At 61.2% G+C, this 24,883-nt stretch overlaps 1 protein-coding gene across 6 annotated transcripts in view; it reads right to left on the bottom strand.

Annotated features, from left to right (window-relative positions):
* Positions 1-3,011: 3,011 nt before the first annotated feature.
* Positions 3,012-24,883, bottom strand: part of MAN2A2 (mannosidase alpha class 2A member 2) — a 44,065-nt gene continuing 22,193 nt past the window's right edge. For 5 of the 6 annotated variants that reach the window (XM_030578442.1, XM_030578441.1, XM_030578440.1 and 2 more), the window contains 14 exons: positions 21,191-21,393; positions 19,184-19,366; positions 18,923-19,037; positions 17,494-17,561; positions 13,320-13,485; positions 12,078-12,314; positions 11,879-11,995; positions 11,613-11,727; positions 11,357-11,490; positions 9,945-10,086; positions 8,198-8,331; positions 6,986-7,180; positions 5,157-5,267; positions 3,012-4,131 (listed from right to left, as the gene is read on the bottom strand). In XM_030578442.1, coding sequence (XP_030434302.1) covers positions 3,976-4,131; positions 5,157-5,267; positions 6,986-7,180; positions 8,198-8,331; positions 9,945-10,086; positions 11,357-11,490; positions 11,613-11,727; positions 11,879-11,995; positions 12,078-12,314; positions 13,320-13,485; positions 17,494-17,561; positions 18,923-19,037; positions 19,184-19,366; positions 21,191-21,393 — 2,076 coding nt within the window. In that variant the 3' untranslated portion in view covers positions 3,012-3,975. The remainder of the gene's footprint in view (positions 4,132-5,156; positions 5,268-6,985; positions 7,181-8,197; positions 8,332-9,944; positions 10,087-11,356; positions 11,491-11,612; positions 11,728-11,878; positions 11,996-12,077; positions 12,315-13,319; positions 13,486-17,493; positions 17,562-18,922; positions 19,038-19,183; positions 19,367-21,190; positions 21,394-24,883) is intronic. The other variant, XM_030578439.1, reaches the window with a different exon arrangement.

Here is a 24,883-nt window from a genome sequence, read left to right as displayed (position 1 = left end):
ACTGGCCATTAACAGCTCTGTTCTTGATTTGTAGCTTTCTTTCTAAAGCTTATCCTCTTTTCTGAACACAAATCTTCAAGGGCCTTTTTGTCAAGACCCTCATATGCTCTTTGCTCATCCATTGCAACTGCTCTTTAACTAACCAAACTCTCAATACCAAAATTAAAATTTGGATAATGTGGGGTTCTGACCCAAAGCTTAATTGACCTGGTTCTGTGGATCCAAGCACAACTACGCCACTGTGATGGTGCTGCCCATGGAAGCCAGCTGAAGTCACTCAATCAGGGTGAACTGCAAACAAAACGGGGCAGACAAACCCCAATTGCTTGTAGTTACTCCAATACTTAAATTTACCAAGCCAGCACAAAACAGCTTCTGCAGTACCTCACTGGTTACTCAGAGTTCAAACTACACAGTTCCCTTAAAGTACCCAGCCTTAGGCCTCCATCCAGACACACCTGTCAGATATGATGATGATTCCTGAAAATCTTATCTCATTATACAAAAGAAAAGGTTCTTCCAATCCCAAAGGATCAGCCACATACCCAGGTCCAATTATAACTTAAATCTTACCCAAAATACATGCTACAGCCAATTCTTATTAACTAAGCTACAATTTATTAAAAAAGAAAAGAGAGAGAGTGTTGGTTTAAAAAATCAATATACAGACAGATTTGAATTCAATTCTTGAGGTTCAGATACATAGTAGAGGTGAGCTTGTAGTTGCCAAAAGTCCTTTTAGAAATAGTCCAGAGGTTATAATCCAATTTCCATATTCAGGGTGGCTCCAGTCAGTGACTGGGGATCTCAATCCTTGTGGCTTAAGGTTTCCCCCTCTTGAAACCCAAAGCAGATCTGAAATAAAGCAGTATCGTGTCCCAGGGTTCTTATACATTTCCAGCAGCCTTTTGGCCTGAGAAAACAATAGATTTAACTCCTTCTCCCAAACATTCTGCCAATTAGCACAGGGTAATTTATCCATTAAACAGTTCAGATACAGATTACTACAACCTGCAAAGAGACACATACACAAGAATACTATTTCACTCAAGTATCCTCTTAAATGTTAATATTTCTTTTTTGATCTTTGAATTAAAAGTATAACAATAGACAAGATTTGTTTGCTGGCATCCCAAGACCTGAGCAAACATCTACCCTTGAGATCTCTAACAATGCAGACTTGCATTTCAAAGCTCTGTTCTTTTGCATAACTTCCTAACCAGTCCTTAAGGTTCACCCATGGGTCAGGTCAGTCGGTGAGGTGAGTTAATTAACTCTTTCTGGCCCTGTCACCTTTCAATGAGATATTATATATCTTCATAACGTCACACAAGCCTGAGCCTGGCATTGTACCCAGGACCATCCCATACGCCAAGGCCCCTGCACAGCCCCATCCCTGAGCTCCCAGCCCATGGCCTTCAGTTTGGTATGTGCCAGGTCTCCTGGTGCTCCAAGCTCACAGCCCTGGGGCAAGGGGCCTCTGGCAAGCAGCCCGCACGGTGTATTGCCAGTGCGTGGGGCCCAGCTTGGCAGGGACGGGGTCCAACCAGAGGGGGCAGCTGCTGCGGGGAAGGCCTTGCCACTGGCTGTTCTGGGCACTGAGAGCAGCCAGCCCTGCTGTGTGCCAGGAACAGAGACAAACACGGCAGAGCACAGCCTCCTGCATGCCCCATGGGCAGGGAGCTGTGCTCAGCGCCATCAGAGGCAGCTGCAGGCAACCCCCCGGCCCCACCCTCCCCTTGCGGTAATTAGCCCTGGGGGAGGCCAGGGCAGTTCCATAGCCCCAGTGCCACACTGTGTAATGACACTGGCCCCATAGCAACCAGAGATGCTCAGGAGGCTGCTCCTGAGGGCACCCAGCAGGGGCCAGGAGCTGTGGCGCGGACCACATTCAGAGCCATTCCCACAGCCCCACAGCCAGGCCAGAGAAGCAGCAGTGACGGCAGCGAGATTGCTAGCCTGGAGCAGCCCTGTGTCCTCAAGCAGCTTGCTCCTTAGCACTGACTGCCTCTGGGGGAGGCACAGGAGCCTGCCCTGACATGTCATCCCCCAGCCGTGGGTACAGCAGCTGGGCTTGGCCCCTGCCCTGCAGGAGGCAGCCAGGTTGCTTCTTTGTACCGTTCTCATTCTCCATAGAAAAATGGGATTCTTTTTTAACCCTACCCAGCTCTTATTCTAGTGGCAGTGAGTTCCACAGACTGCATGTGCAGTCTCTAAAATATTCCCTTTTGCTGACTGTCAATTCTCTTGGGTGCCCCGTGGTATCTGTGCTGTGACCAGGGGAAAGTGCAGTGGCTGCTCTCCCTCCCCTCCCGGTCTCCACCACCCCTCTTGAACACACCTCAGCTTTATCTGTTCTGCTCCGTCCCTCCGAGGCAGCTGCCAGGGAAAACAGGCTGACAAGACAGACACTATAATGCTCTGCCAGTTAGGGGCTGTCAGCCTGGCCGTGGCGATTAGTGGAACTGGAGTTTGGGTCTCAAATGGAGATGAACAGTTGCTTAGAGGGCAAACTGTACTGCTTCCTGGGGGGACCCAGTCCGGCCAGACAGCTCCGCCTGAAGGGCAATGGGGCCCGGAACAAGGGGCAGGGAGAGGTCTAGTAAAGAACCATCACAACCCTCCCCTTTCCAACTTCCCCCACTGCTCACAACAGCCAGGAACAGTGGGGAGAACCACGCAGTCCTTACTGCCCCCTGCTGGGCGGGGGCTGGAGGGGCTGGGCTGGGGGGAGGGGCACTTCCTCCTAGGACCCCCTGCTGGGCGGGGGCTGGAGGGGCCTGGGCTGTGGGAGGGGCACTCGCTCCTAGCACCCCCTGCTGGGCGGGGGCTGGAGGGGCCTGGGCTGGGGGGAGGAGCACTCCCTCCTAGCACCCCCTGCTGGGCGGGGGCTGGAGGGGCCTGGTCTGGGGGAGGGGCACTCGCTCCTAGCACCCCCTGCTGGGCGGGGGCTGGAGGGGCCTGGTCTGGGGGAGGGGCACTCGCTCCTAGCACCCCCTGCTGGGCGGGGGCTGGAGGGGCCTGGGCTGGGGGAGGGGCACTCGCTCCTAGCACCCCGTGCTTGGTGGGGCTGCAGGCTCTGGAGTGGCGGCGGCGGAGCAGGAGAGTCTCCCTCTCTGACACTGTGGGCTCAGTCAATAGAAGCTGTGGGAGAACCCCACAGTGCAGAAAATGGAAGGGGGGGCATCCCATCATCTGAAGGGCAGGGGGTGGAGGCCCTTGGAGATCCTGCCTCCTGCAGGCTCAGAACCAGCACCCTCAGCCCATGGATCTTACCCCCCAGCCAAGTCAGGGCTCTCCCCACAGGCTGGATCCAGCAGCAAGAGCCACAAACCAGACACAAGATGAGAGGTGCAAACAGGCCTTTTCTTGCCTAAAAGCTCAGGACAAACTCAGGGAAATTCAGTCTCCAGTTCCACAGAGTGTCCATTAGAGCCGCACCCCCAACCCCCACTCCCGACCAGCAGCTTCAGCCTCCCCAGCCCGGACCCCCCTCACCCAGCCCGCAGCAGGTTTTCAGTCAGACCCCTGCAGTCCAGCAGGCTCCAGCACCTGCCTGGTTTCCCCACAACATGGGGCGAGGAGACGCGGAGAGGTGGGACATGGACTGGGGGACCCGAGAAGCTGCAACCTGCCTCCTGGCTGAGCCAGCAGCATGGCCACCGAGAACGCAATGTTCTCCAGCTGCAGCGTGGCAGTGCCAGGCTGAGCACTGGGAGCGGCCTGGGATCTGCCACGCAGCCGGGACCGTGCCCCAGCTCCCACACTTGGCCATTTGCAGTATTATTTAAAACGCAGATTAATAAATAAGGGAGGCAGCTGCTCCTGCGAGTCCGTCTGCATCCCGTGCAGTGTCGGCCCCCAAGCCACAGCCCGAAGGAGCTCCCTGCTCCCTGCCCACCCCGTCCCCAGGCAGGGGATGTCTCCCAGCTGGAGGCTGCGCAGCTGGCCTGCTCCTCTCCTGGCCGCCGGGGGCTACTCAAAGTGGATGCGGAAGGTGGCGATCTCCATGGGGTCCATGTGGATCACAGTGCTGTTGGGGGAGGCCGCGCCCAGCGGGTACATCAGTGTCAGCGAGGTGGGCTGCAGCGACCCCAGCTCCAAGCCGTGGAACAGGCTCCCAAGGGAGAACTACAGAGAGGAGGGGCGTGGGGTGAGGGGCTGGCACCTCAGGCTGTGCTCAGCTCTGTGCTGGGGCAGGCCCCGAGGAGTGGCACGAAGCCAGTACCGAAAGGCAGCCTCCCCTTGGGGGGGCTGCGAGACAAGGGCCAGGATGTGACGGAGAGCTGGTGCCCCAGGAACGCAGCCTAGCCTAGGCTCCAAGAACACTGCTCCCTCTGGCAGGCGCCCCCTCACCACCACAACCTTCCCCCCCGGCCCTGCCCAGGCCTGATCTGCAGCACCAGTGTGAGGGTGGGTCAGCTGCCGGGCTGGGGCACTGGTCGTGTCCCAGACCCATCTTGCCCCAGAGGAGGAGGGGGGTGTCACTGGGCATATTCCAGACCCACCTTGCCCCAGTGGGGAAGGGGGGTGTCACTGGGTGTGTCCCAGACCCACTTTGCCCCAGTGGGGGGTTCCACTGGGCATATCCCAGACCCACCTTGCCCCAGAGGGGGAAGAGGGTGTCAGTGGGCGCATCCCAGACCCCCCTTGCCCCAGTGGGGGGTGTCACTGGCCATGTCCCAGACCCACCTTGCCCCGGCGGGGGATGTCACTGGGTGTGTCCCAGACCCACCTTGCCTGGGAGGAGGGTGTCACTGGGGGTGTCCTAGACACACCTTGCCCCAGAGGGGTGTGTCACTGGGGGTGTCCCAGACCCACCTTGCCCCGGCGGAGGATGTCACTGGGGGTGTCCCAGACCCACCTTGCCCCAGAGGGGTGTGTCACTGGGGGTGTCCCAGACCCACCTTGCCCTGGCAGGAGATGTCAATCGGGGTGTCCCAGACCCACCTTGTCCCAGAGGGGGGTGTAATTGGGGGTGTCCCAGACCCACCTTGCTCCGGTGGGGGGTGTCACTGGGGGTGTCCCAGACCCACCTTGTCCCAGAGGGGGGTGTCCCAGACCCATCTTGCCTCAGTGGGGGGTGTCACTGGGTGTGTCCCAGACCCACCTTGCCCCAGTGTGGGGTGTCACTGGGGTGTCCCAGACAGACCCACCTTGCCCTGGCTGGTGGTGCAGTTGAAGCCCAGGTGTTTGGCCTCCAGGCCGCAGTCGAAGCCCTTGCGGTGCAGGATCAGCGCTATCTCCGCTGAGGGCAGCAAGTCGTCCTGGGACGGGGAAGCAGAGATGCGTGTGACAGCCGCAGGAAGGTAAATGGATCATGGTGCTGAAACCAGGATGTTTGTGCTTCGATCTAACCTGCAGCTCAGTGTCTTGGAGACTCACTCGGATCTGCACCCTTCTGCCACTGCTGAGCTGCTGGGCCCAAGTACGCGGCTGAGCAATGAGACAGGACCCGCTCCCGATGCTCGGATTCAGGTCGAGACACAGCATCACTAACACTGGGATTCCCTCCGAGACCTCTCCCCTCGGCCCCCAAGAACTCCCTCAGCTCCAGCCTGCATCGCTCGGAGCCTTCATCTGGCACCCGGCAGAACTCGGCTGAGATGATGAGTCGTGGGGAATGGATGCCGAGTACGAGAGCTCAAAGTGTCCCAGCACCTGTCCCTTTGTGTCCCACGCATCTCACTGCAATGGCTTGGCCTGAATACGCCACAGGAACCAAGCCCGGTGCAGCAGGCTCACCCACGGACTCTTTACCTCACCTCTACTTCCCTCACGTAGCATGTTCATTGTTACTTGTTGTAACTGGCCCCTGGGTGTTCTCCCTCTTGCCTCAGCTGGCTCAGACATTCTGTGTTTTTAGCCTTCCCTGCTTTAGCACAAATATCTGGTTTTCAACCTCACGATTCATTTACCTCCCTAATTCCACCTTCCATGAAACGAGGTATTAATTACTCGTCAGCCAAAGGGATGGGTACAGCTGGGCTATACCAAACTGGGAGGGATTGCAACTGCTTTGGAGGACAGAGTCAAAATTCAAACTGATCTGGACAAATTGGAGAAATGGTCTGAGGTAAACAGGATGAAGTTCAATAAAGATAAATGCAAAGTGCTCCACCTAGGAAGGAACAATCAGTTTCACACATACAGAATGGGAAGAGACTGTCTAGGAAGGAGTATGGCAGAAAGAGATCTAGGGGTCATAGTAGACCACAAGCTTAATATGAGTCAACAGTGTGATACTGTTGCAAAAAAAGCAAATGTGATTCTGGGATGCATTAACAGGTGTGTTGTAAACAAGACACGAGAAGTCATTCTTCCGCTTTACTCTGCGCTGGTTAGGCCTCAACTGGAGTATTGTGTCCAGTTCTGAGCACCGCATTTCAAGAAAGATGTGGAGAAATTGGAGAGGGTCCAGAGAAGAGCAACAAGAATGATTAAAGGTCTTGAGAACATGACCTATGAAGGAAGGCTGAAGGAATTGGGTTTGTTTAGTTTGGAAAAGAGGAGACTGAGAGGGGACATGATAGCAGTTTTCAGGTATCTAAAAGGGTGTCATCAGGAGGAGGGAGAAAACTTGTTCACCTTAGCCTCCAATGATAGAACAAGAAGCAATGGGCTTAAACTGCAGCAAGGGAGATTTAGGTTGGACATTAGGAAAAAGTTCCTAACTGTCATGGCAGTTAAACACTGGAATAGATTGCCTAGGGAAGTTGTGGAATCTCCATCTCTGGAGATATTTAAGAGTAGGTTAGATAAATGTCTATTAAGGATGGTCTAGACAGTATTTGGTCCTGCCATGAGGGCAGGGGACTGGACTCGATGACCTCTCGAGGTCCCTTCCCGTCCTGGAGTCTATGAGTCTATCCCGGGCCTGAGCCGGCCGGGATGATGGGAACGGACAGTGTGACCCGCCCACACATGGCGGTGCTGCGAGCTGTCGGGGTGCTGGGCTCGCTTCCCATGGGGCGGGGGCTCTTACCTCTGCTTGCAGGGTCCGCAGGTTGAGGATGTGGAAGTCACAGGGGACGGTGGCTGAGAGGGGCCGGAAGGATCTTAGGGCCGGGGGCGCTGGCTTCTCCCGAGCAACAGGCATCGCCAGCACCTCGGCGTTCAGGTGCATGGAGGTCATGTGACTCAGCAGAGAGGGGAAGCTGATTGGACGATTGTCCTGCACCTGCAACAAGAGCAACCAACTGAGTTGAGGGGTCTGGGGCAGCCCCGCCCTGCTGCTGGTAGGGACCCTCACCTGTTGGGCTGGTCACACCCACCAAGAGGGCAAGGGAATTTCCCAGCAGGGATCCACATGGGGCTCCCCCAAACACCCCGATGCAGGCAGTGGGGATGGCAGGAGACTCAGGCAGCAGCAACACCCCTGGCCCAGGCAGAAGGGGCTGCGGAGGTCACATCTGATCTGATGAGGCGGGACCCTTCCCCTCCCTGCTTTTGGGGGGAGTCAGGATTGAGCCATCAGGGCCCCCACTCCACTGCAGCCGGCCCACCCCTCGGGTCAGTGCTCCATCCCATGCACAGCACACAGGCCTAATCTACCGTCATCTACTGCTCAGGCTCCCAGCTGGGCTACACACTGACCGCGGCCCCAGCTACAGTCACCAGACAGCGCGGCAGCCAGCAGGTACCTCTCCGCTGCCCATCCTGCGGCCGGAAAAGGGCCAGGCTAGGAACACGGAAGCCAGTTTGGAAAAGAAGCTGGAGCTCTTGGGGGTGACATGGGTAGGAGCAGGGGAGATGGGACGAGAACAGCAATGGTTGTAAGAGTTGTGTGGCAAAGTGCCAGCGCAGAGCCAGTCTAGCGCAGCATTCGGGGAAGCTCAGCGCCTGGCTGAGACTCAGCCCCCTCCTCCAAGCAGCACAGCACCTGCCGCCTCCACTGCAGTGTGACCACGGCTGGGGTGGGACGACACAACTGGTTCACAGCTGCACGGCACAGCTCTGCTACAGTCTGGGACAGGGAAGGAAGGGAAACCCAAGGTCCAACCAACACCCCGTGGTGACTCCAACAGCACTCCCCCAGCTGGGGCCACCGGGCTCAGCAGTCAGTGTCTGCCCCCCCGCCCCCAGCAGCTGGGCTCACCCCCAACGCTCCACAGCACAAGGGGGCTGGAGCGCCTGGACAGCCCAGGCAGCGGGGAGCAGAATAGCGTGGCCTCGCGGCGGCAGGGCTCCCCCTCACCCTGTTGGCCGTGGTGCGGCGCTCCAGCAGGAGGCGGAAGCGGTTGCAGGTTCGTTTGTTGTCCTTCAGCCCCTGGCCGAGGCCACGGTTGTCATCCTGCATGAGGCGCCGGTCCAGGATCACCTCCAGCTGGCCTATGGGGCGTAGAGAGGGGAAGGGTCCAGCAGGACCTGAACACACCTGGGCCCTTAACCCTTCCTCCCATGGAGAGGGGCCTCGACTGGGCCCTGCAGCAGGGCTGGGCCAGGGAGAGACTCCAGACAGAGGCCACTCCAGTCCAGCAGCAGCTGAGGCAGCAAATGGAAGAGGGGACATCGTTCTCCCAGAGTGCTGGGGCGATGGCTCCACTGAGACACCGCAGAGCACAGGGGCTTTCCTCGCCTGGGACAGTCAGGGCCTTGAGTTATCAGAAAGGCGGAGCTCTGCAGCACAGACTCCAGCGTCGCCCTGGGGCAATGGGCCAGCCCTGCCTGCTGGGGAGAGAGCCCCCTGCTGAGTGCCCCACCCCGCTCCCTGCAGCACAGCACCCCCCAGCGCTGCCCTGGGACCAGCCCTGCCTGCTGGGGAGAGAGCCCCCTGCTGAGTGCCCCACCCCGCTCCCTGCAGCACAGCACCCCCCAGCGCTGCCCTGGGACCAGCACTGACAGCCCAGGGAGAGCGCCCTCTGCTGAGTGCCCCATCCCGCTCCCTGCCCCACAGAGCCCCCTAGCGCCGCCCTGGGACCAGCCCTGCTGGGGAAAGCGCCCCCTGCTGAGTGCCCTACCCCGCTCCCTGCAGCACAGTGCCCCCTAGCGCCGCCCTGGGACCAGCATTGACAGTCCAGGGAGAGCGCCTCCTGCTGAGTGCCCCACCCCACACCCTACAGCACAGTGCCCCCTAGCACTGCCCTGGGACCAGCACTGCCTGTCAGGAAGAATGCCCCCTGCTGGCCCCACCCTGCTTCCTGCAGCACAGCGCCCCCTAGCGCCACCCTGGGACCAGCCCTGACTGCCCAGGGAGAGCGCCCTCTGCTGAGTGCCCCATCCCGCTCCCTGCCCCACAGAGCCCCCTAGCGCCACCCTGGGACCAGCCCTGCTGGGGAGAGCGCCCCCTGCTGAGTGCCCTACCCCGCTCCCTGCAGCAGTGTCCCCTAGCGCCGCCCTGGGACCAGCCCTGACTGCCCAGGGAGAGCGCCCTCTGCTGAGTGCCCCATCCCGCTCCCTGCCCCACAGAGCCCCCTAGCGCCGCCCTGGGACCAGCCCTGCTGGGGAGACCGCCTCCTGCTGAGTGCCCTACCCCGCTCCCTGCAGCAGTGCCCCCTAGCGCTGCCCTGGGACCAGCCCTGACTGCCCAGGGAGAGCGCCCTCTGCTGAGTGCCCCATCCCGCTCCCTGCCCCACAGAGCCCCCTAGCGCCGCCCTGGGACCAGCCCTGCTGGGGAGAGCGCCTCCTGCTGAGTGCCCTACCCCGCTCCCTGCAGCACAGTGCCCCCTAGCGCCGCCCTGGGACCAGCCCTGACTGCCCGGGGAGAGCGCCCTCTGTTGAGTGCCCCATCCCACTCCCTGCCCCACAGAGCCCCCTAGCGCCGCCCTGGGACCAGCCCTGACTGCCCGGGGAGAGCGCCCCTGCCCTACTCCCTGCAGCACTGGCTTTCCCTGTTCAGTTGCGACCAGCCTGGCCTTGCTTAGACTGGGAGCAGTGGTGAGTGCGCGGCTCAAGGAGACGCTGCAGCCAGTTGCAGATGGCTCTGGGGCACTGCCCCCCCTCACCGCTGTTCAGGCTGGACACCCCCAGGGCCTGGGCTGTGTGCAGGGTCAGGCGGCTCTGCTTGTCCTGGATGTAGGCCATGGCTGGCATGGGGTAGAAGTTGGCCTGGAGAGGCAGCTTCTTCAGGAACCTGCGAGGCTGGATCTGGAGGAAAGGAGAGACAGGCGGTGCAGCGCCTGGCTCAGCACCACTCCGAGCTCCACCAATGTCCTGCGCGCCACCTGGGGGCTCCCGGCAAGCTGGCCCTGGGCGGGGAGATGCCCAGCAGGCGGGGGGAGGGCGCTGTGATGGAGTAGGGACTGTCTGTGTGGGGGATGGGAGAGCCGGGGAGGACTTAAGGTGAGGGACTAGGACCTAAGGCTGTAACCTGAGCCAGGGAGCAGGGAGGGGGTCAGCACCTTTGGCCGGGAAGGTGGACAAAGGAAGGGGCCGGCTGGAGGGAGTTGAGTTTAGTTTCGGTTTGGGGCTGGGTGGTTAAAATTCAGGGGACTAAGCTTCCTGAGCCCTAGCAGGACTTAACTGGGGGTCCTGGCTGTGCCTACAATCTCTGCTGTAACCTGCACTCCTGTTGTCCAATAAACCTTCTTTTTTACTCCCTGGCTGAGAGTCACTGTGGGTCCTAGGAAGAGGGGTGCAGGGCCAGACTCCCCCACGCTCCGTGACAGGCGCTCCCCTGGGGGGCAGGGGTGGGAGATGCCCAGGAGGCAGAGCAGGGCGCTGCCCTTGGGGGCAGGGGTGGGAGAGGCCCAGGAGGCAGGGGAGGGCACTGCCCTGGGGGGCAGGGCTGGGTGAGGCCCAGGAGGCAGGGGAGGGTGCTGCCCTGGGGGACAGGGGCGGGAGATGCCCAGGAGGCAGAGCAGGGCGCTGCCCTTGGGGGCAGGGGTGGGAGAGGCCCAGGAGGCAGGGGAGGGCACTGCCCTGGGGGGCAGGGCTGGGAGAGGCCCAGGAGGCAGGGGAGGGCACTGCCCTGGGGGGCAGGGCTGGGTGAGGCCCAGGAGGCAGGGGAGGGTGCTGCCCTGGGGGACAGGGGCGGGAGATGCCCAGGAGGCAGGGGAAGGCACTGCCCTGGGGGGCAGGGCTGGGAGAGGCCCAGGAGGCAGGGGAGGGCACTGCCCCAGGAACCGGGCAGGGCTGGGAGATGCCCAGGGGCAGGGTACTGGCTGTGCCCTGTCAGGGAAGATGCCCAGGAGGCAGGGGAGGGCACTGGCCCAGGAACCGGGCAGGGCTGGGAGATGCCCAGGGGGCAGGGTACTGGCTCTGCCCTGTCAGGGGAGAGGCCCAGGAGGCAGGGGAGGGCACTGGCCCAGGAACCGGGCAGGGCTGGGAGATGCCCAGGGGGCAGGGTACTGGCTCTGCCCTGTCAGGGGAGAGGCCCAGGAGGCAGGGGAGGGCATTGCCCAGGCCTGCCAGGCACCTGGAAGCCGTTGAGATCGGTGAAGAAGGTGTCCTCGCTGGCGATGGTGGTGCTGAGGCGCAGGGCCATCTCCTTGTTGACATGGTCGCGGATGTCCACCAGACAGGATACATCCAAGGACAGACCCTCCACCCCTGCAAAGCAGAGGGCTGAGATCACCTAACCCGCCCCTGCCAGTGGAATGCCAGGGACCCTGCTGAGCGCCAGTGCCCCCAGCTGCTGCAGCACAGCACAGCCCACCTTGCACGGCCCTCACCTGGCACGTTGTAGAGCCGCACCACCTGCTGCACATGCTGATAGTAGCTGGCCACCTCTGAGAAGAAGGGTCCCTCGGTCACCCGCACCACAGGCGGCTCCTTGGGGGCATAGGGCTGTGAAGGGAACAAGGGCAGCCTGACACAGTGCAGCAGGCACAAGGGAGGGAGGTGTAACGGCCTGGACCCCTGTGACCCACCAGCCCTCCCAAGGCCCCCTCCACAGGCCTCAGTGCCCAGCTGCTCCTAAGGCCCTGGGTCTCTGTACCTTGGCGTCGCCGTCTGGTAGGAAGAGGTAGGCCCCACTCTTGTCCTTGGCGCTCCTGGTGCCATAGATGAGGAACTCGCTGCTCAGCCTGTGCTCCTCCCCAGCCCGCCGGACGCTCTGCAAGGAAGCAGGCCAGGCAGGCAGTGAGTGCATGGGCGGCAGGCACACTATGCTGCCCCCCGCCCGCCCCCCTACTCACCTGCAGCAGGCCCGTGAGGCCCGAGAAGCAGGCCTGCATGTGCTGGTTGTCCAGGCAGAAGTCGTCAGAGGTGGCGGGGATGATGCGCACGGGGAAGACCTCGCGCGGGCGCACTGGCAGGTCACGTCCGTGCAGGTGGATGTGCACAGACGATGTCAGTGTGCTGTGGCTGTCAAAAGACTTGTACAACTGCAGGATGCTGAGGCCCAGTGCTGGCAGCCGGGTCATGATGGACACCTGCCAATCAGAGGGGAGACGAGAGTGGGAATGTTTGTTTGTAATGTTTTGTCTGACTGCTGTGTGTGTGTGTGTGTGCGCGTGCGTGCGTGTCTCAATTCCCCCACGTGTTACTCAAATGTCTAGGTGGTGGGACAAGGGTGTGTGATCCTTGCAGAGACCCCTAGAGGGCAGGGAGGGCAGGGGTGACTGCCTGGGCACAGACAATGGTTGACACTCTGCCGGAGCCCATCCTCTGCAAGAATCAGCCGGAGGTGTTGGAGAACAAAGCGAGAAGTGGACACCAGGTGACCTGTTTGCCCCAGAAAGAGACAAAGGCCAGAGGAGGGGCAAACTAGGCTGGGCTGCTGGAAGCTGATCAGTCTGCACCGCGGAGACTGAAGAGGGGAGAGCCCAGGGTTCTGGGCTTGGGGGGATTCCCCCCACCCCATGCTAACAGGATCTGGTCTACACTGTGTTCCTGACGACTAATAACCCTTCTGTTTTCTATGCTGGCTGTGAGTCTCTGCTGACTGCAGAGCTGGGGTGCACGGCCTCTTTGGGGCCATGTAAGGGTTCCTCAGGTGCCCCATTCAGGTGGACTCTGTGGGGAGCTCAAGGCATGAACAGGAGCGCTGAATGCACCGAGGTCAGACCCAGGAGGTGCTGAACCCAAGGAGGTTTGCCCTAGGGACTGTGTGCCCTGAGAGGAGACATACTGCCCTGGAGTCCTGTCTGATTTCATCCAGAGCGGTTGCAGAGCAGCGGGCACAGGGCATGGAGGGGACCCTGCACAGGCCAGGGTGGGCAGGGCTGTGTTTGCCAGGGGGTGGAGGAGAGGCCTGTGGGGCTGCTGAGGCAGACTGTGGGGTGTGTGCAGTGGCGGATGGATGTGGGAGATGGGGGTGTACAGAGTGCACGGTGGGGGGTGGGGACTGCTGCCAAGGGCGCTGTGTGTCTGGTAGGTTTCGCCCAGTTCAGGGCATCCCCAATGAGGTGGGGTGAAGCCGCAAGCTCCTCCCGTACCTGGTAGACATCAGGCACCATATCTGTGGCTGAGCTCCACTGGGCACTGAGCTGGATGGCCAGGGGCTGCCCCTCCTCAGAGAGCACCCGGACACGCGGAGAATTCACCAGCAGTGAGACCACACTGAGCCGCTCCTGCTCCAGCGGGTTAAACACCACCACGAACCTGCATGGGGACAGCACTCCGCCACATGATGTCCCTGGTCCTCAACAGCCCCCAGCCCCCACGGAGCCCAGCCCATGATCCCTGACAGCCCCCAGCACCCAACAGACCCCAGGCCCTGATCCCTGACAGCCTCTGATCCCTGACAGCCCCCAGCACCCAACGGACCCCAGGCCCTGATCCCCGACAGCCCCAGCCTGATCCCCAACAGCCTCTGATCCCTGACAGCCCCCAGCACCCAACGGACCCCAGGCTCTGATCCCCGACAGCCCCTGATTCCCGACAGCTCCCAGCCCCCCACTGACCCCAGCCCTGATCCCCGACAGCCCCCGGCACCCAACAGACCCCAGGCCCTGATCCCCGACAGCCCCAGCCTGATCCCCAACAGCCTCTGATCCCTGACAGCCCCCAGCACCCAACGGACCCCAGGCTCTGATCCCTGACAGCCCCTGATCCCCGACAGCTCCCAGCCCCCCACAGACCCCAGCCCATGATCCCTGACAGCCCCCAGCACCCAACGGACCCCAGGCCCTGATCCCCGACAGCCTCTGATCCCTGACAGCCCCCAGCACCCAACAGCCCCCAGGCCCTGATCCCCAACAGCCCCTGATCCCCGACAGCTCCCAGCCCCACACAGACCCCAGCCCATGATGCCTGACAGCCCCCAGCACCCAACGGACCCCAGGCTCTGATCCCCGACAGCCCCTGATCCCTGACAGCCCCCAGCCCCTCACAGACCCCAGGCCCTGATCCCTGACGGCCCCTGATCTCCGACAGCCCACAGCCCCCCACGGAGCCCAGCCCATGATCCCTGACAGCCCCCAGCACCCAACAGACCCCAGGCCCTGATCCCCAACAGCCCCTGATCCCCGACAGCTCCCAGCCCCCCACAGACCCCAGCCCATGATGCCTGACAGTCCCCAGCACCCAACAGACCCCAGGCTCTGATCCCCAACAGCCCCTGATCCCTGACAGCTCCCAGCCCCGCACAGACCCCAGCCCATGATGCCGGACAGTCCCCAGCACCCAACGGACCCCAGGCCCTGATCCCCGACAGCCCCTGATCCCTGACAGCACCCAGCACCCAATGGACCCCAGGCTCTGATCCCTGACAGCCCCTGATCCCCGACAGCCTCTGATCCCTGACAGCACCCAGCACCCAATGGACCCCAGGCTCTGATCCCTGACAGCCCCCAGCCCTTCACAGACCCCAGGCCCTGATCCCTGACAGCCCCCAGCACCCAACAGACCCCAGCCCATGATGCCTGACAGCCCCCAGCCCCCCACAGACCCCAGCCCATGATGCCTGACAGTTCCCAGCACCCAACGGACCCCAGGCTCTGATCCCTGACAGCCCCTGATCCCCAACAGCTCCCAGCCCCACACAGACCCCAGCCCATGATGCCTGACAGTCCCCAGCACCCAACGGACCCCAGGCTCTGATCCCCGACAGCCCCTGATCCCTGACAGCCCCCAGCCCCTCACAGACCCCAGGCCCTGATCCCTGACGGCCCCTGATCTCCGACAGCCCACAGCCCCCCACGGAGCCCAGCCCATGATCCCTGACAGCCCCCAGCACCCAACAGACCCCAGGCCCTGATCCCCAACAGCCCCTGATCCCCGACAGCTCCCAGCCCCCCACAGACCCCAGCCCATGATGCCTGACAGTCCCCAGCACCCAACAGACCCCAGGCTCTGATCCCCGACAGCCCCTGATCCCTGACAGCCCCCAGCCCCTCACAGACCCCAGGCCCTGATCCCTGACGGCCCCTGATCTCCGACAGCCCACAGCCTCCCACGGAGCCCAGCCCATGATCCCTGACAGCCCCCAGCACCCAACAGACCCCAGGCCCTGATCCCCAACAGCCCCTGATCCCCGACAGCTCCCAGCCCCCCACAGACACCAGCCCATGATGCCTGACAGTCCCCAGCACCCAACAGACCCCAGGCTCTGATCCCCAACAGCCCCTGATCCCTGACAGCTCCCAGCCCCGCACAGACCCCAGCCCATGATGCCGGACAGTCCCCAGCACCCAACGGACCCCAGGCCCTGATCCCCAACAGCCCCAGCCCCTGATCGCCAACAGCGATCGCCAACAACACAAGAAGCAATGGGCTTAAACTGCAGCAAGGGAGATTTAGGTTGGACATTAGGAAAAAGTTCCTAACTGTCAGGGTAGTTAAACACTGGAATAGATTGCCTAGGGAAGTTGTGGAATCTCCATCTCTGGAGATATTTAAGAGTAGGTTAGATACATGTCTTTTAGGGATGGTCTAGACAGTATTTGGTCCTGCCATGAGGGCAGGGGATTGGACTCGATGACCTCTCGAGGTCCCTTCCAGTCCTAGAGTCTATGAGCCCCCAGCCCCTCACAGACCCCAGGTCCTGATCCCTGATAGCCCCTGATCCCCGACAGCCCACAGCCCCCCACGGACCCCAGACCACGATCCCTGACAGCCCCCAGCACCCAAACGGACACCTGATTCCCGACAGCCCCAGCTCCTGATCCCTGACAGCCCCCAGCCCCTCACAGACCCCAGCCCCTGATCCCTGACAGCCCCCAGATCCCAACGGACCCCAGCCCCTGATCCCTGACAGCCCCCCATCCCCCACAGACCCCAGCCCATGATCCCTGATAGCCTCAGCCCCCAACGGCCCCCAGCCCTGTTCATCCCCAACCACCCCAAGCCCCCTATCCCCTGTAGTGGCACCAAGTCTTGTATAAAAGGGTTCAGATAAGGTGTCTAAGACCAGGTTATGGTTTGCTAGTTGTGATTATGCTGTCTGTATGTGTGTATCATTTTGTAGTTGAAGTTATGAATATTAGCTCCGTACTTGTATCTCAGTGTGTTTTGAGTCTAAGTAGTCTCAGTGACGGTTTAGTCAGCTTCTTGAGAAAGGAATTTGCAGATTAAGTGCCCAGTCAAGAAACACTTCACTGACAATGGACCTGGGAGATGCCAACCCACATCTGAGCTTTCCTGGGAACGTTCAAACTAACATGTAAACAACGGCGTTGGCCTGCAAACTGAGTCATGTATGAACATGTGACTTGCCCGTGTGACTCCGAACTCCATCCCTACATTTTGTCTTCAATCCTGCTTCTGACCTCTGGAGGGACTTTGCTACTAACTGAACCTCTGAACAAAGGACTGTTGACCCATCCCAGCGGGGGATGTTCCAGAGACTTGATTTGAACCTGCAGTTTACTCCATCACTGCTACAAGCCTGAACCAACAACTCTGCCATTACTGTATGGAATTGATTCCTTTAACCAATTCTAGCTCTTCACCTATATTTCTTTCTTTTTATGAATAAACCTTTAGATTCTGAAGGACTGGCAACAGCGTGGTTTGTGGGTACGATCTAACTTGGATCTAACCTGGGTCTGGGGCTTGGTCCTTTGGGATTGGGAGAACCCTTTTTCTTTTACTGGGGTGTTGCTTTTCATAACCAGCCATCCCCATAACGAGTGGCACTGGTGGTGATGTGGGAAACTGGAGCGTCGAAGGGAATCGCTTGTGTGGCTTGTGGTTAGCCAGTGGGGTGAGACTGAAATCCTCTCTGTTTGGCTGGTTCGGTGTGCAAAGGAAACCCAGCCTTGGGCGGTGACTGTCCAGCTCTGAGCAATTTGTCCTGAACTGATACTCTCAGAAGTGTCCCGCCAAAGAGGCTGCATCATTACAGCCCCAGCCCCCAACAGCCCCCAGTCCCTGATCCCTGATGGTCCCCAGACTCTGCTGGCCCCCCACAGCCTCTGACCTGATGGCCCCCCACAGTCTTTGGCCCCCGAGAGCCCCCACCCCCGATGGCCCCTCCAGCCCCTAGCACTCGACAGCCCTCTGACAGCCTCCAGCCCCCGAAGGACCCCAACAGTGGCAGGTTAGAGTGAATAGAGCGCTCAGCCACAGGGGCAGGCCTGGCCCCGGCAGCCCCCAGGACAGAGTGAACACAGGGAGGGGCCTGTCCCTCCAGCCAGGCCCTGCCCCAGCCCAGAGCTGGGCGTGCACCTGGGCGATGTGTCCAACTTGATGATGGTTTTCTCAGGCAGCGAGTCCTGGTTGAGGCGCATGTCGTCCTGGCAGAGAGGAGCTGAGTCAGCACCATAATGCTCCCAGGAGAGCACCCCCAGCCCCCGCCAGCCCAAGGACCCCTCTAGGCAGAAAGGCAGAGACAGGCACCGGGGCTGGGATCAGGATCAGGGCAGCAGGGCCGGGCCGGGGTCAGAGCAGCAGGGCTGGGCCAGAGTCAGGGCAGGGGGGCTGGGATCAGGCTCAGGGCAGGGGGCCCGGGCTAGGGTCAGGGCAGCGGGGCTGGACCAGGGCCAGGGTGTGGGGCTGGGCCAGGGTCAGGCACTGAAGCCAAGGTCAGGGCCAGGGCCAGGGCAGCAGGGCCGGGATCAGGGTCAGGGCAGCGGGGCCAGGATCAGGGTCAGGGCAGTGGGGCCGGGCCAGGGTCAGGCAGAGAGGCCAAGGTCAGGGCCAGGGCCATGGGGGCTGCGATCAGGGTCAGGGCAGCGGGGCCAGGATCAGGCTCAGGTCAGCGGGGCCAGGATCAGGGTCAGGGCAGTGGGGCCAGGCCAGGGTCAGGCAGTGAGGCCAAGGTCAGGGCCAGGGCCAGGGCAGCGGGGCTGCAATCAGGGTCAGGGCAGTGGGGCCAGGATCAGGCTCAGGTCAGCGGGGCCGGAATCAGGGTCAGGGCAGTGGGGCCGGGCCAGGGTCAGGCAGTGAGGCCAAGGTCAGGGCCAGGGCCAGGGCAGCGGGGCTGCGATCAGGGTCAGGGCAGCGGGGCCAGGATCAGGGTCAGGGCAGGGGGGCCAGGATCAGGGTCAGGGCAGTGGGGCCAGGCCAGGGTCAGGCAGTGAGGCCAAGGTCAGGGCCAGGGTCAGGGCAGCAGGGCCGGGATCAGGGTCAGGGCAGCGGGGCCAGGATCAGGGTCAGGGCAGGGGGGCCAGGATCAGGGTCAGGGCAGCGGGGCCGGGATCAGGGTCAGGGCAGGGGGGCCAGGATCAGGGTCAGGGCAGGGGGGCCGGGATCAGGGTCAGGGCAGTGGGGCCAGGCCAGGGTCAGGCAGTGAGGCCAAGGTCAGGGCCAGGGTCAGGGCAGCAGGGCCGGGATCAGGGTCAGGGCAGGGGGGCCGGGATCAGGGTCAGGGCAGTGGGGCCAGGCCAGGGTCAGGCAGTGAGGCCAAGGTCAGGGCCAGGGTCAGGGCAGCAGGGCCGGGATCAGGGTCAGGGTAGCGGGGCCAGGATCAGGGTCAGGGCAGGGGGGCCAGGATCAGGGTCAGGGCAGCGGGGCCAGGATCAGGGTCAGGGCAGCGGGGCCGGGATCAGGGTCAGGGCAGGGGCGCCAGGATCAGGGTCAGGGCAGTGGGGCCAGGCCAGGGTCAGGCAGTGAGGCAAAGGTCAGGGCTGGGGCCAGGGCACAGGGCTGGGCTCACCATGCCAAGGAAGGGCCCTGCGGCGTCGTAGTGATAGGACTCCTTCTCGCCCAGCACCAGGTAGTGCGCAGCATTGCTGATGATGCGTTTCAGGTTCACCAGGGAGTGGAGCAGCCTGGGCAGCCGGGCCGGAGCCACGAGGGAAAGGCAGAGAGAGAATCAGTGTCACCGCTCCCCGGCCAGCCTCTCCCCCACAGGGACCCCCCGGGCAGGGTTCAGCCACCCGGCTCCCCCAGCCATTCCTGTGGCGCAGGGCCGTACCTCACACCGTAATCCACCACGACAGCCTCTTTGGCGGTGCCTGTGATGGCGTCGTGGTGCTGGAAGAGCCCCAGGGCACGCCGGGCCTCAGTCAGCAGGGCGTAATCTGAGAGCGGGTATCTGCTGTCCATGCCAGCATGCCGGGCGTGACTCAGCGCTAGGCTATACAGGATCTCTGCACCCCTGGGCAGGACACAGACCCATGAGCCACAGCTCCTCCCCACACACACCCCTCGCCCTGCACCCGAACCCCTTCACCCTGCCCCCAAATCCTCCCGTCCCACCCCCCCGAATCCTCCCTGGCTCCAGCCCTACACGCCCCTCATGCCACCCCCAAATCCCCCTCGCCCCAACCCCAAATATCCCCTCTCCTCACCCCCACATCCCCCCTTGCGCTGCCCCTGAACTCTCTCGCCCTGTGCATGAACCCCCTCACCCTGCCCCCAAATCCCTCTGTCCTGCCCCCCCAATCCTTCCTCGCTCCACCCTCATACCCCCCTTGCGCCACCCCCGAATTCCCCTTGTCCTGCCCCCGAATCCCCCCTCGCCCTGTGCCCAAATCCCCCCTCACCCTTCCCCCAAATCCCTGTCCTGCCCCCCGAATCCTCCCTCACTCCACCCCGACACCCTCCATGCACCGCCCCTGAATCCCCCTCGCCCCAGCCCCAAATATTCCCTCACCTCACCGTATCCCCCCTCGCACTGCCCCGAAATCCCCCTCGCCCCAGCCCCAAATATTCCCTCACCTCACCCCATCCCCCCTTGCGCTGCCCCCGAATCCCCCTCGCCCCAGCCCCAAATATTCCCTCACCTCACCGTATCCCCCCTCGCACTGCCCCGAAATCCCCCTCGCCCCAGCCCCAAATATCCCCTTGCCTCACCCCATCCCCCCTTGCGCTGCCCCCGAATCCCCCTCGCCCCAGCCCCAAATATTCCCTCACCTCACTGTATCCCCCCTCGCACTGCCCCGATATCCCCCTCGCCCCAGCCCCAAATATCCCCTTGCCTCACCCCATCCCCCCTTGCGCTGCCCCCGAATCCCCCTCGCCCCAGCCCCAAACTGGGGGCCAGGGTCAGGGCAGGGGGGCCAGGATCAGGGTCAGGGCAGTGGGGCCAGGCCACCTCACCTCACCCCATCCCCCCTCGCGCTGCCCCAAAATCCCCCTCGCCCCAGCCCCAAATATCCCCTCGCCTCACCCCCACATCTCCCCTTGCGCCGCCCCTGAACTCTCTCACCCTGTGCCTGAACCCCCTCAACGCACCCCCACAACCCCTCCTCACCCTGCCCCCGAATCCCCCCTCGCCCTGCTCCCAAATCCCATCTCGCTCCACTCCCACATCCCCCCTTGCGCCACCCCCAAATCCCCCTCACTCCAGCCCCAAATATCCCCTCAACTCACCCCATCTCCCCTTGCACTGCCCCCGAATCCCGCTCACCCCAGCCCCAAATATCCTCTCTCAACCCCACACTCCCCTCACGACGCCCCCAAATCCCCCTCGCCCCAGCCCAATATCCCCTTGCCTCAACCCCACATCCCCCCTTGCACCGCCTCCAAATCCCCCTCGCCCCAGCCCCAAATATCCCCTCACCTCACCCTATCCCCCCTCGCGCTGCCCCCGAATCCTCCTCGCTCCAGCCCCAAATATCCTCTCACCTCATCCCCACATCCCCCCTTGCCCTGCCCCCGAACTCTCTCACCCTGTGCCTGAACCCCCTCGATGCGCCCCTGCACCCCCCCACACCCCGCCCCTGAATCCCTCCTCGCCCTGTGCCCAAATCCCCCCTTGCTCTGCCCCCGAATCCTGGCCCCCTGAATCTGCCCTGTGCCCTGAATCTCCCCTCCCCTGAAATCCCCCCAGCTGTGTGCCCTGAGTCCCGGCCCACCAAGCTCCTGCCCCCATCTGCCCCACCCCCAAACCTGTCATTGACTGCACCCAGCTCCTTCCAGCCCAGACCCCGGCCTGCCCCACTCCCGCCCGTTCCCAGCTGCAGCCCTGCGTCCTCACCTGAGATGGGCCTCCAGCACGCGATCCAGGCTCTTGTAGAAGGGCCGGGAGGTGTAGTAGCCCGTCCAGTAGTGGTCCTCACGGTCCGCATAGGAGAAGAAGTCACCGCTCAGCACAGGGAAGCCGGGCGGCTTCAGTCCAGGGATGATTCCAGTCCTCTTGGAGAGAGCATCAAAGTAATCGGAGAGGGTCCCGAACTGCGCCTGCAGGGAGAGCACGGCCCCATGCCATCCATGAGGCAGGTGGCCCCTGGCACCAAGGAGAGGGTGGGTGGAACACCCCCACTCTGGGATGACCAGGACCTGGGAATGGGCAACAAGGGATGGATCACTCGGTAACTGCCCTGTTCTGTTCATTCCCCTGAAGCACCTGGTATTGGCCACCGCCAGCAGACAGGACATGGGGCTGGATGGACCTTTGAGCTGACCCAGTCTGGCCGCTCTTATGACTGCAGCCAGCTGAGGCTCCAGGCCAGTAACAAAGGAACAGAGCATCTGGAAAGCAGGTACACTGGCAAGACCGGAGTTCTGACAGCTACACTGTGCATGCGGGTTCCCCATGTCCCTCGCATCCCAGAGGGGGTGGGTGGGGTTCCCCAACCCCCTATCCCACAGGTGGTGTGCGGGGCTCAGCATAGACCTTCTGGAATCCCACAGGCATGAGTGGGGTTTGTTGTAATAAATCACAGACTCGTAGACTATCAGGGTTGGAAGGTACCTCAGGAGGCCATCAAGTCCCACTCCCTGCTCAAAGCAGGACCAGCCCCAAACTGCACCTACAAACGGACTCGCTTGTGAGACTAGCTGTGGGAAGTGGCTAGAGGCTGCTCCAGGGTCCCCGTGACCTGTGCTGGGGAGGAGGGAGCCGGCTGGCAGCCAGCCTGCGCTAGTGCAACCCAAACGGCCTCCTAACAGAAGCCCAGGCCTCGTCAGAGTCAGGGTGTGGCAATGAGGCCCCACCAGGAGACAAAAGGGGAGGCCGGACCTAGCACCCCCACCCCTTGGTCCCCGAGAAGAGGCTCCGGAGAGGGCTGGCTACCGGAGGGAACTGTTGACTGAAAGGAGGGGCAGTGCGAGCTTCACCATCTGGGCCCCCAAGACGTGCTGTGCCGTCATTTGGCTTCTGTCACCCTGAGCCTGGGAGATATCCTGACCAGGCTAGGCCAAGACGAGGCCACATCCACCGGCTCCAGCTCCATGCCAACCACTGCCTGGCATGGCAGACTTTGTCACCCCTCCCGTGTGCCCTTCTCCTTCCCAACCATATTCCTTCTATTCCTTATCGCTCCCTTTTCCTGTCCCTCAAACAGGTCTGGTTTCGCCGGCCCAAGCTGTGTGTCCTGCCACCCTGCCGTAAGCCTGGGAGCAGCCAGAGGCATGGCCAGCCAGCTCAACGCTGGGACCCGTTTGCCAGGTCTCGGCATGGCTGCGCGCTGGGCCTATTTCTCCACCAGGGAGGCTGCAAGGACCAGCTGGTGCTGGAGCCAGAGGCTCCGTTTCTGGGCTAGGCTGGACTTTCCTCTTCCCAGCTGTTTGGCTGGTTTGGCCTTCTAGGAAACGGGCTCGGAGAACTATAGCACAGCCACCACTCCAGCCCAGCTCAGCCAAGCCTGTTCCCGGAGGGGTCCCGGACAGCCTGGAGAGCGCAGGCGGCTGTCAGACAAGGGGCTTGCCTTCTGAAGAAGGTCAAGGAAAGTGTGGGCCCCTTACTGAATGGGGGAGGCAACCTAGTGACAGAGGATGTGGAAAAAGCTAATGTACTCAATGCTTTTTTTAACTCTGTCTTCTCGAACAAGGTCAGCTCCCAGACTGCTGCGCTGGGCAGCACAGTATGGGGAGGAGGTGACCAGCCCTCTGTGGAGAAAGAAGTGGCTCAGGACTATTTAGAAAAACTGGACGAGCACAAGTTCATGGGGCTGGATGTGCTGCATCTGAGGGTGCTAACGGAGTTGGTGGATGTGACTGCAGAGCCATTGGCCATTATCTTTGAAAATTTATGGCGACTAGGGGAGGTCCTGGATGACTGGAAAAAGGCTAATGTAGAAAAGGGAAGGCGGAGGATCCGGGGAACTACAGGCCAGTCAGCCTCACCTCAGTCCCTGGAAAGATCATGGAGCAGGTCCTCAAGGAATCAATTCTGAAGCACTTAGAGGATCAGGAACAGTCAGCATGGATTCACCAAGGGCAAGTCATGTCTGACTAACCTAATTGCCTTCTATGAGGCAATAACTGGGTCTGTGGATGAGGGGAAAGCAGTGGACGTGTTATTCCTTGACTTTAGCAAAGCTTTCGATACGGGTTCCCACAGTATTCTTGCCGGCAAGTTAAAGAAGTGTGGGTTGGATGAATAGACTATAAGATGGATAGAAAGCTGGCTGGATCGTCGGGCTTAACGGGTAGTGATCAATGGCTCCATGTCTAATTGGCAGTCGGTATCAAGTAGAGTGCCCCAAGGGTCGGTCCTGGGAGTGGTTTTGTTCAATATCTTCATTAATGATCTGGAGGATGGCGTGGACTGCACCCTCAGCGAGTTTGCAGATGACACTAAACTGGGAGGAGTGGTAGATACATGGGTGGTGACAGGATACAGAGGGACCTAGACCAGGGGTGGCCAACCTGTGGCTCTGGATCCAGATGCGGCTCTTCAGAAGTTATTAATATGAGGCTCCTTGTACAGGCACTGACTACGGGGCTGGAGCTAGAGGCACCAACTTTCCAATGTGCCGGGGGGTGCTCACTGCTCAACCCCTGGCTCTGCCACAGGCACTGCCCCCACTCCACCCCTTCCTGCTCCCTCTTCTGAGCCTGCAGTGCCCTCGCTCCTTCCCTTTTCCCCCCAGAGCCTCCTGCACACCATGGAACAGCTGATCAGGAAATGCTGGGAGGAAGGGGGGAGGCGCTGATCGGCAGGGCTCCCGCTGGGCAGGAGGCACTGGAAGAGGGGGAGCTGATGTGGGGCTGCTGACGTATTACTGTGGCTCTTTGGCAATGTACATTGGTAAATTCTAGCCCCTTCTCAGGCTCAGATTGGCCACACCTGACCGAGACAAATTAGAGGACTGGGCCAAAAGAAATCTGAGGAGGTTCAACAAGGACAAGTGCAGAGTCCTGCACTTAGGATGGAAGAATCCCAAGCACTGCTACAGACTAGGGACCAAGTGGCTAGGTAGCAGATCTGCGGAAAAGGATCTGGGGTGACAATGGAAGAGAAGCTGGATATGAGTCAGCAGTGTGCCCTTGTTGCCAAGAAGGCTAACGGCATTTTGGGCTGTATGAGTAGGGGCATTGCCAGCAGATTGAGGGATGTGATCATTCCCCTCTATTCGCATTGGTGAGGTTTCATCTGGATACTGTGTCCAGTTTTGGGGCCCACACTACAAGGAGGATGTGGAAAACTTGGAGAGTTCAGCAGAGGGCAACAAAAATGATTAGGGGGCTGGAGCACATGACTTATGAGCAGAGGCTGAGGGAACTGGGATTGTTTAGTCTGCAGAAGAGAAGAATGAGGGGGCATCTGACAGCTGCTTTCAACTACCTGAAAGGGGGTTCCAAAGAGGATGGATCTAGACTGTTCTCAGCGGCACCAGATGACAGAACAAGGAGTAATGGTCTCAAGTTGCAGTGGGGGAGGTCTAGGTTGGATATTAGGAAAAACTTTTTCACTAGGAGGGTGGAGAAGCACTGGAATGGGTTA

This window comes from Gopherus evgoodei, chromosome 10, assembly GCF_007399415.2.
Source record: "Gopherus evgoodei ecotype Sinaloan lineage chromosome 10, rGopEvg1_v1.p, whole genome shotgun sequence".
NCBI classification, from domain to species: Eukaryota; Metazoa; Chordata; order Testudines; family Testudinidae; genus Gopherus; species Gopherus evgoodei.
Note: the sequence above shows the minus strand (reverse complement) of the source record. Positions and strands in the feature narration are given on the sequence as shown.